Consider the following 15,702-nt stretch of genomic DNA (forward strand, 5'->3'; position numbering starts at 1 on the left):
AAAATTTAATCAAATAAAAATTTTTTATATCTATCTGTAAATTGATATCAAAAAAATATTTCATGCCAATGATAAATTTCTTTATTAATAATATAACCAATATATAATTGAATATTTTTAAAATGCAACAAAAAATATTATAATTATAAAAAATATAATTAACGTGGTAGTTGAAATTTTAAAACAAGTTTATTTATTATTTAATTGAATTAATTAAAAAATATATTTTATTTGCATATTATATTAAAAAGAATATTCTCAAATTTTTATTTAAAAGTTAGCACATTATCTTGTAAAATTATTATGATATATTTTAACTGAAAAAATGTATTTACAAAAAAAATAAAAAGACACATTTTAAAATTTTTTCGATATAAAATAATAATTAGTTTATATTAAAATTTTTTTATCGTTTAATTATAATAATATTGTTATAAAGTTATGAAATATAATTGAAAGTTTGGTTTAATTATAATTAATACAACACAAACAAATAATAAAAATTTTCAGTATTTAAATAATTTTATAATTATTGGATAAATTTATTTCTTATTAAAAAAATTTTTAATTATAAAAAAAAATATTTTTATATTAAAAAATTGTCTATAAAATGTATAAAAATGTTATTAAACTTATATTTTATTTAATTTAGAAAAAATTGTTAATTAAATTCAAATACAATTTTTTTTATAATCTTCTTATTAAATTTATAATTATATAAAAAGTTTACTAATAAGCCAAAATTATACTTATATATTAAGCATTTATTTTCTAATAATTTGTTATTATAACAATAAATTGTATCCAATTATTTTTTTAATTTTTAATGCATTATTTTTTTCTATTTATTTTTATTGAATAATATAATATATTAAATTTTTTTCTTATTTGTCTCATAATTTTTTTTGATCTATAGTTAATACTAATTATTTATTAATCCAATTGATATTGTTTTATTATTGATGTTATAAAAATTAACTTAAATAAATATCATTTTATATTTTATATAAAAATTTTATTTCTAAATCATATATTTATATTTTATTTCAATAATTTTTTTTATTAAATTTAATAACAACAAAGTGGTTGATAAAATTATTTATTCATTTTTTAAACATTATTTTTTCAATTAAAATTTTTTTTCCATAAAAGTTGTAATTAAATTTAAAATGCTGCCATATTAAGGAATAAGATTTTAAAATTTTTTTAGTTATATTTTATGAATCATATTTTTATCAAATAAAATAATTTGTTTTCTTAATATTTTATTTAAAAAAAAATATATAGATAGATATAATATTTATGTTTTTGAAATTTTTAAGGAAATAAGCAAAACTTTTTGCACTTTTTTAGAACATTATTTTAAGTACTAGTGTCATTTTTATTCACAATCGGATTTTGATATGTAAATATTCTTTAAGCAAATTACTTATGTAATTTTTTATATTTTTAAAAATAATTACAATTTTTTTATTTTTTAATCTGATAAAAAAAAATCATTTTTTTCCCTGTACAAATGACCAAGTATATATATATTATATATATACAATAATTAAACATTATTAAAATAAATAAAAAAAAAAACAAAAGAAAAATATTTAATTTTGTTTCAAAATTGTTGTCCCATCAAGTGATTTAACAATTTCAATACTTTCTGTTGTTCCTTGATTATATTTTCCCAATCCAGTTCCAGGAACATGACCTTTACTTTGAATATAACGAAGAGCAACATCAACACCACCCATTTTTGATTTTGATGATTTAACTGGAACTTCTGGTTCTTCATTTATCTCTTCATTTCTTATTACTTCAGAGACATTTTTAATTGTAACAGTTGTTTTTGCTTCAGGTACAGATTTTTGTGCTTTTTCAAGTTCAGCTAATTTTTCTTGTGCTTTCATTTTAACAACATCTTCATATCTGTTCCAATTATATGGATCATATTCATTGATAATTTTTTTACCCATAAAATATGTTATTCTTTCCTCAGGTACACCAATTGCATCTGAAATATTATTACTTTTGATAAACTTTTGAACTTTTGCACGAATTTCTTTGTTTTTTTCAATAAAATCTCCATTAGGTGTTTCAGTTTTAAATATTTGAGATGTACTTTTTTTTATAGATATATGACTTTTTTTTGGTGGTGCAACCTATAAAAACATAACTTTTTTTTTTTTTAATTTATCTTACCCTTTTTATAGCCATACTTATTTGTTGAGGAATAAACATTGCTGGTTTAGGTGTTGTTGTTTCTTTATTATCTTCTTTATTAATTAGTTGTATATTTGATTTTTTACCATCTTCCATATCACTATCATCATCATATAATTTATTCATTTTTGTAACATTTGAAATTTCTTTTTTAGAATCATCCTCAGTATCACTATCATCATATAATTTACTCATTTTTTACAATAAATATTGTAGTAAAATAATTTTTTTTAATAAATATAAAAAAATTGTTTTTTTTTAGTTTTTGGTAAAACGTTTATTCATCTAAAATTATTTCATCCCTAACTTTTTGTTATCTATATATATAATATACTTTTTTTTTTTTAGAATGCTTTAATATTTTTGATAAATTAAAAGAAAAAAAAATAAAAAAAATTTAAGTTAAATGATATAGACCCCGGTAATTTAAACAGTTGGAGTTCAAAATATGCCTGGGACATATTTTTTTTATTTATAATAAAATTAATTTAAAAAATTTTATTAATTTAAAAAAAAAAAAATATATAAATATAAATAGAGAGACACAAAATTATATTTTTTTAATAAATAAAAAATTAATCTGTTTTTTGGAAACTCTTTTGAATATTATATTTACACAAATTATCTTTTATATTATTTTTTTTTTCTATAAATAAATTTACTGTAAATGTATAAAGATTATTTTAATAATATTAAACTTGTCTTAATAATATTCTTCAAATTCCATGGTAACAATATTTGAAGACATTACACTTTTACATTAAATATGATGGAGTTGGGTTTCAAAATTATAACTTGCCAATTTACATAAATATGAATATTCATTTATATAAAAAGTTAAAAAATTTTTTAAAGAAAATATTATACATGTTTTAAATATAAATATAGAAAATGTATTCTCTGTATATATTTCATTTAATAAAAATAAAAAGTAGAAAATTTAGTGAAGTATCTATAAAAGAAATAGTTATATAAAATTTAATTATTTTCCTTGTTTCAAAAAGATATATCTCTTATTAATTGTAAGAAAGAGATATATTTTAAGTTACATAATAAACAATATTATAAAAAAAAGTTTTATATTAGTTATAATATTTGATGCTTCATTATTCAATTCTTATCCTCTTAATCTGAGATTATTTATTTTACTTTACTATATTTCTATGAGAAATTGGTATAATATTTTAATATTTTTTAATTATTAGTTAATTTTATTATTCATATAATTTAACTTTTTAATACAACATACTATTTTAAAAGTATAGTTTTGAATATTTAAAAATATGTTGAATATTTAAAAGAACTAAAGTTAAGTTGTTATACTCTTATAATATTTATTGTGAGTATTGTAGCATAAAAGATTGATAATGTTTTTTTGCTTATATAACCATGTGATATGCCATTTTATTTATAGTTGTTGAGCATAAAGAAATATTTTTTTTTATTCATATCTAAACTTGAGATCTTGATATTAATATTTGAGTTAAAACTTTCATGTATGTTTATATGTAAAAAAATAATTATACAACAAAACATATTATTTTTTTTTATTTCCTAAAATGGTTTTTTTTAAGTATTACAATTTTTTTTTAAAAATATTTTGCTTCCACAATTAACATATTTTTGCACTTTACAGTATATTCTTACCTATTATGCTACTTCACTTTTTCTAATATTATTCTTCATTTATTTGGAGGATTAAAAATAAATTCCATATACTTTAAATATATTTAAAATTAAAAAAAAAAAAGAGGATATATTTAACAATACTTTTTAAAATGTTTCTTTAATGTTAAATTTAATTTTATAAAGAAAATATAGTACTTATTTATTTTTAATTTATTAAATAAGTATTAAAATATTTTACATGATTATGTATATATATTTAAGTATTAAAATATCATTAATATATTATTCTATAATTTTCTAATCTTCCTCATATCATAGAGAGTTGAAAAGTTTAACACTCAGGTGTTAATGGAAAAGGAGGGGAGTTTATATATTTGTTGTGCTGATTCCATTTCCTTAGTCATACATAGGATAAATTTTTGATAATGAAAGACATTTAAATTCACATATATTTTATATACTATTATTTATAAAACATGACAACTCTTTTTAAATATCATTATCATTATTATTAATATTAAATTATTTTTTCTTTACTATCATATCCATTGTTTTAATTTTCACAAATCTCAAATACAAGATGTCTTTTTAAAATTATAATTTAATATTTTGCCATATAAGTATAATTGTGACATGCCTCTTTATAATCATAAACATATTTCAAGAATGTCATTTTATTTTACAGTAAATTTTTATTAAATATCCTGTATCTTTTTCTATATTAAATATTAAAATATTCATATTTTTTCACTTTTAAAAATATATATTAAATAATATATTACACTTATTATTACCTTGATAAATTATTTATTATCAAATAACAGTACATATTATTATTTAATAAAAAAAAATATATTATCATACTTAACTAATCATTTTATTAAAAAAAAATATTATTTTATTGTGATAGTTAAAATTATCATCTAGTTATAAAGATACATATCAATGAATATGATTATCCTATACATAACAAAAAAATCATTAAAATCCTTAGAGATTTTTCTTCTCTTTATATTCTATAAAAATTAAATATCAAATTATTTTTTCTTCAATAAACAAAATTTTATACAAAAAAATTAGTAAATGTTAGAGTTAAACATTATCATATATTAGTGACATATATATATATATATATATATTTATAAATAATATATATATATGTTTAATACAACAACACCGTTATTTTCCTCTTATCATTTCCTTCTAACTTTTTAACACATGTTTGTACCCCATTAAACTTATCATTTATAACACAAGATATAAATTAACAGCCTTAGCAATGGTGCACAGTCATTTTTGACTATATTTCTTTCAATTATTGTTAGGATGGCATTTTCTTATTATTTCAATAGATAACATCAAAATTACATGTACGTATTACTTTTGAAATTGTACTTTTATTGAAATTTTTATTCAACTTATTATTATTCTTCTAGACAAATCTTTTTTCATTAACATTATTTTATTATACTTACATCGTTATTATATTTTTAAAGTACTTCTCTTCAACTATCTACCATATTTATTTCAACTTAAATTTGTCTTTTTTTATTTACTAATTACTGGAAAAAATGGGAAAACCTAATTCAAAATTAAAATCTGAACAAGTTAAAAATTTAGCTAAACAGACTTACTGTAAGTTTTGATTTATAATGTTAAAACAAAATTTTAAAGTTACTGAAAAAGAAATAAAACAATGGTACAAAGGATTTGTTAGAGATTGCCCTAATGGTATGCTTACAGAAGCAGGATTTCAAAAAATTTATAAGCAATTTTTTCCACAAGGAGATCCATCAGATTTTGCATCATTTGTTTTTAAAGTTTTTGATGAAAACAAAGATGGAGCGATAGAATTTCATGAATTTATTAGAGCACTTTCCATAACTTCGCGTGGTAATTTGGATGAAAAACTTCAATGGGCTTTTAGATTATATGATTTGGATAATGATGGATTTATAGCAAGGCATGAAATGTTATCAATTGTAAGTTCAATATATAAGATGGTTGGTGATACAGTTGAATTACCTGAAGAAGAAAATACACCCGAAAAAAGAGTTGACAGAATCTTTAAAATGATGGATAAAAATGGTGATGCACAATTGACATTGGATGAATTTAAAGAAGGTGCTAAAGCTGATCCTAGTATTGTACATGCATTATCTCTTTATGAAGGTCTCACTCATTAAAAAAAATATTATCAATTTCTTTTTATAATCCTTTATAACAAATATTTTAAATTAAAAAAAAAATTACATAAAATCATCTGAATCATAGCCATCTTTATTAGTATTCATTTTATCATCAACAAAAACTTTCTCATAACTTCGAAGTTCTTTTTCTTTTTCTTTTTTTTTTTTTTCTTCCTCTTCACGTAATTTTTTTTCTTTTTCAATTTTTCTCCTTGCTTGTCTTTCTTTTGCATCTCTTTCTTCTCGTTGGCTTTTGAAATCAACATTGTCATCAACTACTTCTGTTTTAGCTAATCTATTTACAATATCATTTCTTTTTTCAGCTTTACATTTCCTTACTTGTTTATCACTATAAAATCCAACCTGTCCTGTTACCATATCACCAGTCTTTTTTAAATTAGACCATGGTGTATAAACAACATCAACAGAAGATAATTTACATCCTTGAATTGAGTTGGCTTTTACCAATGCAGCACAATCCTCAATTAATTCTTGTGGCATATCATCAATTGTTTGGCCTTCTTTTAATCTTACATAAACATGAGCTGAAGATAATTTATCAACATGAAACCAAACATCTTCAGGCCAACCCCATCTATAATAAGATAAATGGAAAAATAATTATTATGACATAATAAATTCTTACCTAATTAAAAGTTCATTTTCTTCTTTATCCCGTCCAACATATAATAAAGATGGTGGATTTGTTGCTGTTGATGTAAAATAACGAACCATATTTTAAATTTAAAGTTTTTCTTTAAAAATAATAATAATAAAAAAAACCAACTTTTACACACAATATTAATTACATGTCCCCAGACCGCGCCTTCACTTACTCTTATTTTAATAAAACTTTTAAAAAAATAAAGGCGAGGCATATAAATAAAAGATACCAATAATAATATAATATGTTTAATTATTTATTTTTTTAATAAAATAAATTATTATGGATTATACCAATCCAAAAATAAAAGAGATAATGTTAAAACAATAATACAGAACATATAAATTACACGTTTTGTAGCTGTATTTTCTAAAGCATTTTTAATAAAATTATTTGCTACCTTTAAATTCACTTCTGTAGACTCAACTTTTTCATGAATTACTTCTATATTTTTTTCTTGTTCTAAAGCTTTTTCTAAAAATTTATGTTGAAGTTTTTCAATTTCGGCAAATTGTCTTGATAATACTTCTATCTCTTCATTTTTATTAGTCAATTTTTGATAAAATTTTTCTTGTTCTTTTAAATGCTGTTGTATAACTTCTGAATTCTCTCCGTCTTCTATTTTTTCATTCTCATTCTCATTCAAATAATAGTAATTTTTTATTGTTTTATTATCTTTTTCTGTCTTTCGAAAACGTATCTCATTATTTGAAATTATTGATATATTATTACTTTGAAAATATTTTTCATTAATATCTTTAAAAGCTTTTCTATATCCATCTTGATCCATTTTTACAAAATTTGAATAACATCCTAAAAATTTAGCTCTTTTAGCTTTTTCATTATATTTTTCTCTCATTTCCATTATTTCTCCTCTGACAGTATTAAGATAAGAATCCATTGAAACAAAAATATTTTCTATCATTTCTTTTTCATTAATTTTTAAAAAACTATCAGCATTGATTTGTTTACCAAAATTTTCAATTAATTTTTGACAATCTTCAAGTCCACCATCACTATCCATATCAAGTTTTTTCCTTTGTTTTTCATTAAATGACATTTTTACAACATCTTTAACAGAAACAGGAAAATAAAAGCCACTTGAGGATATATAACTATACCGATTATTAAGTGTGAGAGTTTTTAATAAAGTAATATGTTTTAATATTTCTTTTGCCTCATTTATATATAGTGCCAATTTACTACTTTTACAATAATTCTTTTTTTTTTTTTTTTCTTTTTCTGAATCATCTTTATCCTTTGCACATATCATTTTCATACGAGCTTTAAATAAATGTGTATTATCAGTGACTGGGATTATAACAAGATTGTAAGTCATTTTTTTCCACTGAAAATAAAAAATAACAGTAACAAAATATATAAATTATACTAGATAATAAAAATAAATTTTAAAAAAAATTAAAAAAACAATACACTGTGATAAAAACACTTTAAGAAATGATAATAATAATAATTTATATAATAAAAGAAAAAAAAAGAATAGATGATTAGTTTATTTTTTTTTTTTTTGAATTTATAATGAAGAAAATTGATTTTCAAAAATTGGAACAGACATAACGTGGTAATGTACAAAGACAAGCTAACTTTAAATTCAAAATAGAATAAATACAATGTAAAATGAGTCTTTCCATTATAAAAAATTACTTATATTGTGTCTTCAAAATATGTTAATTTTGAAAAAAATTTATAAATGTTGTACTTCACGATCTCTTCAAGTTAAAACAAATTTCTTCATTTATTACTTCCACCAGCCCAAAGAACAATAACTATGATAAGAAGAAGAACTATAGCACACATGATAATTATCATTTTAATATTCTTCCACCAATATTTACGTTTCAATGTAGCAGCAGACTTTTCAAATTGAGATGCACCCTCCTGAAGTGCATCAGCACGGTCATCTAATTGTGAAAGTTTCTGGTCGCGTTCAAGAACTTTCTCAACATTAACCTAACAATACATTATTAATATAAATAAATAATATTAAGAAAAGTTACCTTCATAATGCCAACAACTTCATCAACTTGAGCCTGAGTTTGTTGAAGTCTTTTATTTGAAGGTCTTCCGGCAGTTGTTGGGGCTCCTCCATTTCCAGTTTCAAGATTATTCTCCATTGTTAATATTTTTAAAAATTAACTATAAGAAAAAGAAAATTTAACAATAAAAAAAAGGAAAATATATTTTACAAACGAAATAGTAACACTTTTTTAAATTATATTTTGTTATAATAACAAAAAAAAAAAAAAACACCACATTGAAAATAAATTACATGACCTAGTAGAGAATCTTAAATTAATCTTTCTTATTTTGTCTCTACAAAAGAAATGTTAAAAAAGAATTTATTGGTGGTGTGTTTGCATGTATTTAATAAAAATAAAACTCAACTACCGACTACGTATTTATAAAATATTTTATAAATATTTATAAAAAAAAGAAGGCATATTGCCATATATATTTATGTATAGAAGTTCAAAATAAGATTGTGAATGAGAAACAGAGGAAATAAGAAGATAATGTTTTAGAGTGACAAAGACATATTATATATTTTGTTTCATTGATTTCCCATATTTAAATGATGAAATGATAAAACTATAAAAAATGATAAAAAGTATGAGAAATTGTAGATATATGTATATATAGATATGAATGACAACTGTCAAAAGAGAGGACTTAAAGCTTAACTAATTTTAACTTTTAACCACTAAATATCTCATCATACTCATATTAAAAGTTCACATTTTTTACAATGTCATATGATATTATATTTCAAAATATCTCTATAATTATAAATTTTTTGGAAATGGTTAAATTAATTATACGAAATGACACGTAATAGTATTTATACGAAATATATAAATATATAATTTTAATAAATTAAAAAATAATTTTTTTGTTATTTAATATATTATATTCTTGAAATAATTTTAATTAATAATAATTTTAAAAATATAACATTTTATTTTTAAAAAGTGGGTGAATGAAAATTAATATTGTATTTTTATACATTATACATCGCTAAAGGGAGGAGTAGTTAATGACATCAACACACTCCACAAATAACAAATATGCGAGAGTCCCAATCAATTAAAACGAATATATAATTTTATAATAATAAAAAAAAAAATTTAAAACAAAACTTTGATTAGAAATTAAAGAGAATTATTGACTATAATAATTTTGATAACACTTTTGTAAATATTAGTTTTTATGGTCATTTATTTTAAATTTGTCTTACATCAATTTTATAAAAATATACCTTCATGATATTTATAATATAGATACTTAATATTTATAACATAAATATCACTAATTTAATATAATGTATTGTAAAAAAATTACATTTTAATATTAATGTATTAAGTTATTCTATAAACCATCATTGGAAATAATTACAAATAAAATAAGGATATAGCAGATAAAAAAGTTTTGGAGTATTGTCTACTTACATATTATATTTATTGTTAGCTAAAATAAATATAATTTCTAAATATTAAATTTTATAAATTAAATATATATTGTTTTTATAATATTATATCTAAATTAGGATGTCAATATTGTTAATGGTAAATATTACTAATTAACATTTTTTTTTATATAAATGAATTTAAAAATATAGTGAGATGAAAACTGGTTTTTTTTTAACATCTTACTCAATCATTTTTACAATGAGATATATGTAAAATATACAACATTTCAATACTCCTATCACTTACCATCTTCTATCGATAAATGAATAAATTTTAATAAATTGATCTTATGTAATTTTTATCATGAAAAATGTTACTATAACTTTATTTTATCAATTGTATACATTCTTAAAATAAGAATATTTTATCATATAAAACGTTTATATAAACAAATTATTGCTTTAATTTTATTTTTAGGTTTACACATTTCATGTTATTGGTATTTCCTTAAACTTTTTTTTTATTTCATATATATATATAAACGTATATATACATATAAATATTTTTGTATATAATTTTTTATGTTAACTATGAATGTTATGAAAAAAATAAGAAGAGATAAAAATAATGTCTCTCAAGTTCGTTTTACTATCATACCTACAGAACTCCTTTTACAACATACCCAAAGATGGTCAAAAGATGAAAATATTGAAGTGATTGTAGCTGTGGAACATGGTAATCGAAGATATAATACAAATAAAAGAGTTCTTGAACCTAGTTTTATTGATTTATCAAGAGGACTTGTAGCATGGCCACAATCATTAGTTGATCCAATAACTTTTATTACAACTATCTATAAAGACAAAAAAAATAATGATTATATTGATAAGAAGTGGTACATTACAATTTATCAAGTTTTTGAAAAGAAAAAAAAGAAAACATTAGCAGTATGTCCATTAAATGTAAAATATTTTATAAACTCAAATTATGAGGTAACATTAAAATTAAAATCTGGAAATAATTATATTGAAGGAGGTCAATTAAAATTAATAATACGACGAGAATTGTTAAATGAATTATCTTTACATGATGAAAGTGATCGTGGAAGTTTATTGTCTTTCAATTCTAGTGCACGTGTAAGTGAAGATAGAGAATTTGAAAAAATTGAAATATCTAATGAAAAAAGGAAATATGATAATGACTATACAAATATTCTTCCAAATAAAACAATTGATATAGAAATTAAAAAAAAAGAAACTAATGATGATAATACTACTAAAAATAATCTTATAACTCCGTCAATAACGGGTGAAAATATTGATAATATAGAAAAACAAAAATTAGAACAAATTATAAATGATGTTAAATTTTTAAATACTTATAAAATTAATGGAAATGAAAATAATACAATTAAAAATGAAGAATTTACTAAAAAATGTACTGTAGATTATCTTGAAAATGAATCTCTTTCTAATTGGGCTATTCGTGTAACGAAAGGATATAGAAGTATTAGAATTTCAGATTTTTGTCGATCATGGAAAAATGGACTTGCATTATGTGCTGTCATACATAGATATCGTCCAGATCTTATTCCTAATTATAATTCATTATGTTTTACAAATACTATTGATGGGATGGCGAAAAATTGTTCTGTAGCATTTGAAGCAGGAAAAAAACTTGGAATAACACCAACAATGGATGAACGGGAGTGGGCAACATTACCAGATCAAAGATCTGTTAAATTATATGTAGAAAATTTAAGAAAAGCTTTACTTTTAGATGCTGGACAGGTAGAATCTTCTTCCATATTGTCTGATAAAGACAATAAAAAAAGAGAAAGTGATCATAGAATATCTAGCTATCTTCAATTAACAGAAACTGAAAAAAATATAACAGAAGAGTTTGCCAAATTAAAACGAGAAAGAGAAGAGGCTGATGCTGTAGATTATAGGAATGTTCCTGAAATTAGTGAAGAAGATTTAAATAAAAAAGTTAAAAAGAAAGAAATTTTAGCAGATGAAATAAAGTTACATAAAATTAGTAATAGTAAAACAGATATTAGAAGAGAAGAAGCCAAACAATTATTAGAAAAAGCAGCAAAAGAAGTTACTGAAGATATGGATAGTGAAAGAAGAAGAAAATTAACAGAGGAAGCTAAAAAATTAATAAATGATGCATTGGATGATTCTTCATCTCCTTCACCTGTAAATGGTTCAGGAAATTTAAAAAGAACAGCTAGTATTAGATCAACAAATGGAAGTATTGGAGGTGGTTCTACATCTGATTTAAGAAATTTATGTAGGTTTATAAATTTTTTTTTGATATATTGTAATGTGGTCTTTGTTTTTTATTTATAGCTCTCGCTTCAAGAGATTTCTCTTTTCGCAAGTTTAAAAAAATCAATCCTAGTCCTTCGTTAAGTAAAAAAACAAGAAGTAAGAGTAATTTTATTTATCTATATATTTATTTATTTTAAATATAATTTATAATTAAAATTTTTTATTTTTTTAGTTGAAACACCAATTATTCCTGCCTGTTCACGTCCATCTCGTAAAATTTCTAATCAAGGAAGTATAGAGGTAAAATATTATTTTTTTTTTTTTAAATATATATTATTGTGTTTGTCTTGCTTTAGAATTTGTCTAAAAGTGTATATATGCCTTATCCTCGTTCTCAATCACAATCACGTTACTCATCTCAAACATCATTAACTGATGGAGCATCAGGTGATCCTTTTGGTGTTTGGGATAAATTTGATAAATTTAAACGCTATGGAAGTATGAGAGGACAAGAATTAGCTGGAAACATATCAGAATATTTGAAGAAAAATAGTTTTACAAATTTAACAAATATTCAACCGGTATATAATTTTTTTTTTTGCTTTGTTTTTTTTTGGTTTTTTTTTTATTTTTAAGTATTTTTATAATTTATTATATATTTTTTTTTATAGATTGCACCATCAAATTTTTTTTCACAATATAAATCGGGTAATGATAGTATAAGACAAGCTTCGAATACAGATACACCTACTAGAAAATTAGTAAATAAATGGGAAAAAGATATTCATAACATTGAAAAAATTTCACAAGAACAACATCGAATACAGGAACGGCTAAATGAAATAGAATACTTAGAAAAAGCTTTACGTAAAAAAATGGTTAATGTTTGTCCTGGAAGTTCAGAAGAATCAACATTAATAACACAAATATTAGAATTTACAACTGAAAAGGACAAATTAGTACTTGAACAAGACTATTTTAATGCTTTAGAAAATTTGCGTGATGTTAGTAATAAAATAACAAAAACACAAAATGATCTCGTTCAAGTTTCTTCTGAATATGAAGACTATAAACAGGAAAAAGATAAACTTAAAATGGATTCATTAATGAAAGAGTTAAAAAATTTAATGGATGAAAAAGATGAATTAACACAAAATTTAATATTTAAAGAAGATGAGGAGGATGAAACTTTAGAAAGAAGCAGGCTTACTTTAGAACGTGGATCAAATTTCCGTAGAGGAAATGAGCAGCCTATATCTGCCTCTAAAAGAATATTTAATTGGATTAAATCATAATAAACAGTATATTATCAATATTAACTACTAATCAGACATTTCTTTTTATTTAATAATAATAAAATCAAAATAAATTTCTGTATATAAAATTTTAAGCATAATTTCCAAAAATATATTGACACCAATTATTTTTCTTTTGTTTATCATTATTATTATTTCCATCATACATTTTTTCAATAACCCAATCTAATGATGTATTTATATAAAAAATTTTTTGATAAAGTTTAAAAAATGAATTTCCATAAAATGTTATTGTTTCATCTGTATCATTATCATGTTTAAAAAAACATTTAGAAAATTTTTTTTCAAGTAATCCTAATGACCAACAAAGTAACTCTCCACTTGGATCTTGATCATCATTAATAAAATCACATGCACAACAACATATTACAATTTCTAAACTATCAGGTAATATAGTAAATTTTGTATGATTACAATAATATCTAATATCTTTAATTTTTGTAAAATATTCAAATATATTTTTTGGTAATACTGTATATTTTCCAACTATTAAACTTTCTAAATTAGGTAATTTTCTTGATAATAATATTAAATCTTCTTTATCTACTCCTTCTCCTCTAAATTCTACACATTTTATTTGAGGAGGAAGCATTATTATTAAATCTTTATATAATGTTTTAAATTTTTTTTTTAATGAATATACTTCATTTCCATATTCATCAACAATATCTTTTATCATAACTTGACTTAACATAATACTATAAAGTTTAGATGATTGGCCAATTTTTCTAAATAACATTGAAAAAAAATCACCAAAATTAAGAAATATTGGATTAACAATAAAAATTCTAAAACATTCAAGATATGATACATTACAATGAGTAAAATAATTCATAAAAAAAGATAACTCTTCAATATTACTAAATATAATATCTAATGAAATAAATTTTAAATTTTTCATTAATTTTTTTATTATAAATTGTGATGGTTCATTATAAATGCTTAATGTTGTTATAATTCCATCAAAAACTTCCATACTAAATTCTAACATTTCACATGTTTGAATTTTATCTATCTCATTAAGCCATATAACTTCAGGAACTTTTAAACATTTTAATTTTTTATTACCAAGACCTTTCTTAATATAATATAAAAATGTTAGGACATTTTTTGCCATTGGTAAAATAGAAATACATTCTAAATTGATACATTTTAAAAACCATGTTTTACCTTCAATACCATATTCATTTTGATATTCATTTCCACTCCAAACTATTTCTTTAATGGTTTTATTTTCTTCTATCTCACAAAATAATTTTAAATGCAATGATTCTATTTTAATGCAATCAAATTCTAAGATTTGGATATACGGAAGTGAATTAAAAATTGTTTTTATTACTTCTTTGTAATGTAAATAAAACTTTTTAACTCCATCCAAGAATGAAGATGGAAAAATAAGAATCAAATGCATACAATGATTTAGTTTACGAAACAATATTTTACTAATTGATTCTTTATTACATTTTACTATATTACGATTTATTATGACTCTTTCTAAAGTCTTTAAAAAAGAAGAATGTATACAAAAAAAAAAACTAAATAATATATTTTAAAAAACTTACAACAAAATTAATTACAATACTTTTATCATTTGGAATTTCTACATCTTCAAAATTAAGTTCTTCAATAGTTTTATAAAATATAGAACTTGCTATGGAAAGGTTTAAAATATCATTAATAGATGTAATATAACTTAAAATATGTTTTACTAAACTAGGATTACTAAGTATATTCTCAAAACTATTAACTATTTTTGTTACCATATTATTTTCTAAAATAAAAAAGAGAACATTAAATTAAGAAAAGAAAAGTAAAACTATCTATAACAAAATTTTAACTATTTTATATTTTATCGTCTTCAAAAACAATAAAATTAGATAAACTGAAGTTTCAACATAATTCATTCACTCTATCAATAACTCCTCCTTAATATTTATAGTAAAAAAAAATGCATTTTAAATAAATTACTTTAGTTTGTATCAT

The 15,702-nt window shown here is 20.9% G+C and overlaps 7 protein-coding genes across 7 annotated transcripts; 2 read left to right on the forward strand and 5 right to left on the reverse strand.

Moving 5' to 3' along the window:
- Positions 1 to 1,598: 1,598 nt before the first annotated feature.
- SRAE_1000003000 (Hypothetical protein) lies at positions 1,599 to 2,409 on the reverse strand (the record flags this gene model as incomplete). Its single annotated transcript, XM_024646815.1, has 2 exons — positions 1,599 to 2,153; positions 2,194 to 2,409. The coding sequence occupies 2 exons, from the start codon at positions 2,407 to 2,409 to the stop codon at positions 1,599 to 1,601; spliced, it is 771 nt and encodes a 256-aa protein (XP_024500955.1).
- A 3,005-nt stretch (positions 2,410 to 5,414) lies between these two features.
- SRAE_1000003100 (Neuronal calcium sensor 1) lies at positions 5,415 to 6,029 on the forward strand (the record flags this gene model as incomplete). The annotated part of the gene is made up of 2 exons (XM_024646816.1): positions 5,415 to 5,478; positions 5,518 to 6,029. 2 exons carry the CDS (start codon positions 5,415 to 5,417, stop codon positions 6,027 to 6,029), a joined length of 576 nt encoding a protein of 191 aa, XP_024500956.1.
- A 63-nt stretch (positions 6,030 to 6,092) lies between these two features.
- On the reverse strand, positions 6,093 to 6,767 carry SRAE_1000003200 (CCDC25 protein; the record flags this gene model as incomplete). Its single annotated transcript, XM_024646817.1, has 2 exons — positions 6,093 to 6,627; positions 6,679 to 6,767. The coding sequence occupies 2 exons, from the start codon at positions 6,765 to 6,767 to the stop codon at positions 6,093 to 6,095; spliced, it is 624 nt and encodes a 207-aa protein (XP_024500957.1).
- A 209-nt stretch (positions 6,768 to 6,976) lies between these two features.
- SRAE_1000003300 (Syntaxin-18) lies at positions 6,977 to 8,035 on the reverse strand (the record flags this gene model as incomplete). The annotated part of the gene is made up of 1 exon (XM_024646818.1): positions 6,977 to 8,035. The coding sequence occupies one exon, from the start codon at positions 8,033 to 8,035 to the stop codon at positions 6,977 to 6,979; it is 1,059 nt and encodes a 352-aa protein (XP_024500958.1).
- A 413-nt stretch (positions 8,036 to 8,448) lies between these two features.
- On the reverse strand, positions 8,449 to 8,831 carry SRAE_1000003400 (Synaptobrevin domain and Synaptobrevin/Vesicle-associated membrane protein family-containing protein; the record flags this gene model as incomplete). Its single annotated transcript, XM_024646820.1, has 2 exons — positions 8,449 to 8,667; positions 8,715 to 8,831. 2 exons carry the CDS (start codon positions 8,829 to 8,831, stop codon positions 8,449 to 8,451), a joined length of 336 nt encoding a protein of 111 aa, XP_024500959.1.
- A 1,874-nt stretch (positions 8,832 to 10,705) lies between these two features.
- On the forward strand, positions 10,706 to 13,698 carry SRAE_1000003500 (EH domain-binding protein 1; the record flags this gene model as incomplete). The annotated part of the gene is made up of 5 exons (XM_024646821.1): positions 10,706 to 12,422; positions 12,482 to 12,559; positions 12,636 to 12,703; positions 12,760 to 12,984; positions 13,075 to 13,698. The coding sequence occupies 5 exons, from the start codon at positions 10,706 to 10,708 to the stop codon at positions 13,696 to 13,698; spliced, it is 2,712 nt and encodes a 903-aa protein (XP_024500960.1).
- Positions 13,699 to 13,789: 91 nt separating this feature from the next.
- Positions 13,790 to 15,482, reverse strand: SRAE_1000003600 (Hypothetical protein; the record flags this gene model as incomplete). Its single annotated transcript, XM_024646822.1, has 2 exons — positions 13,790 to 15,220; positions 15,282 to 15,482. 2 exons carry the CDS (start codon positions 15,480 to 15,482, stop codon positions 13,790 to 13,792), a joined length of 1,632 nt encoding a protein of 543 aa, XP_024500961.1.
- Between the last annotated feature and the right edge of the window lie 220 nt (positions 15,483 to 15,702).

The sequence above is a fragment of the Strongyloides ratti genome (assembly GCF_001040885.1).
Source record: "Strongyloides ratti genome assembly S_ratti_ED321, chromosome : 1".
Lineage (NCBI taxonomy): Eukaryota > Metazoa > Nematoda > Chromadorea > Rhabditida > Strongyloididae > Strongyloides > Strongyloides ratti.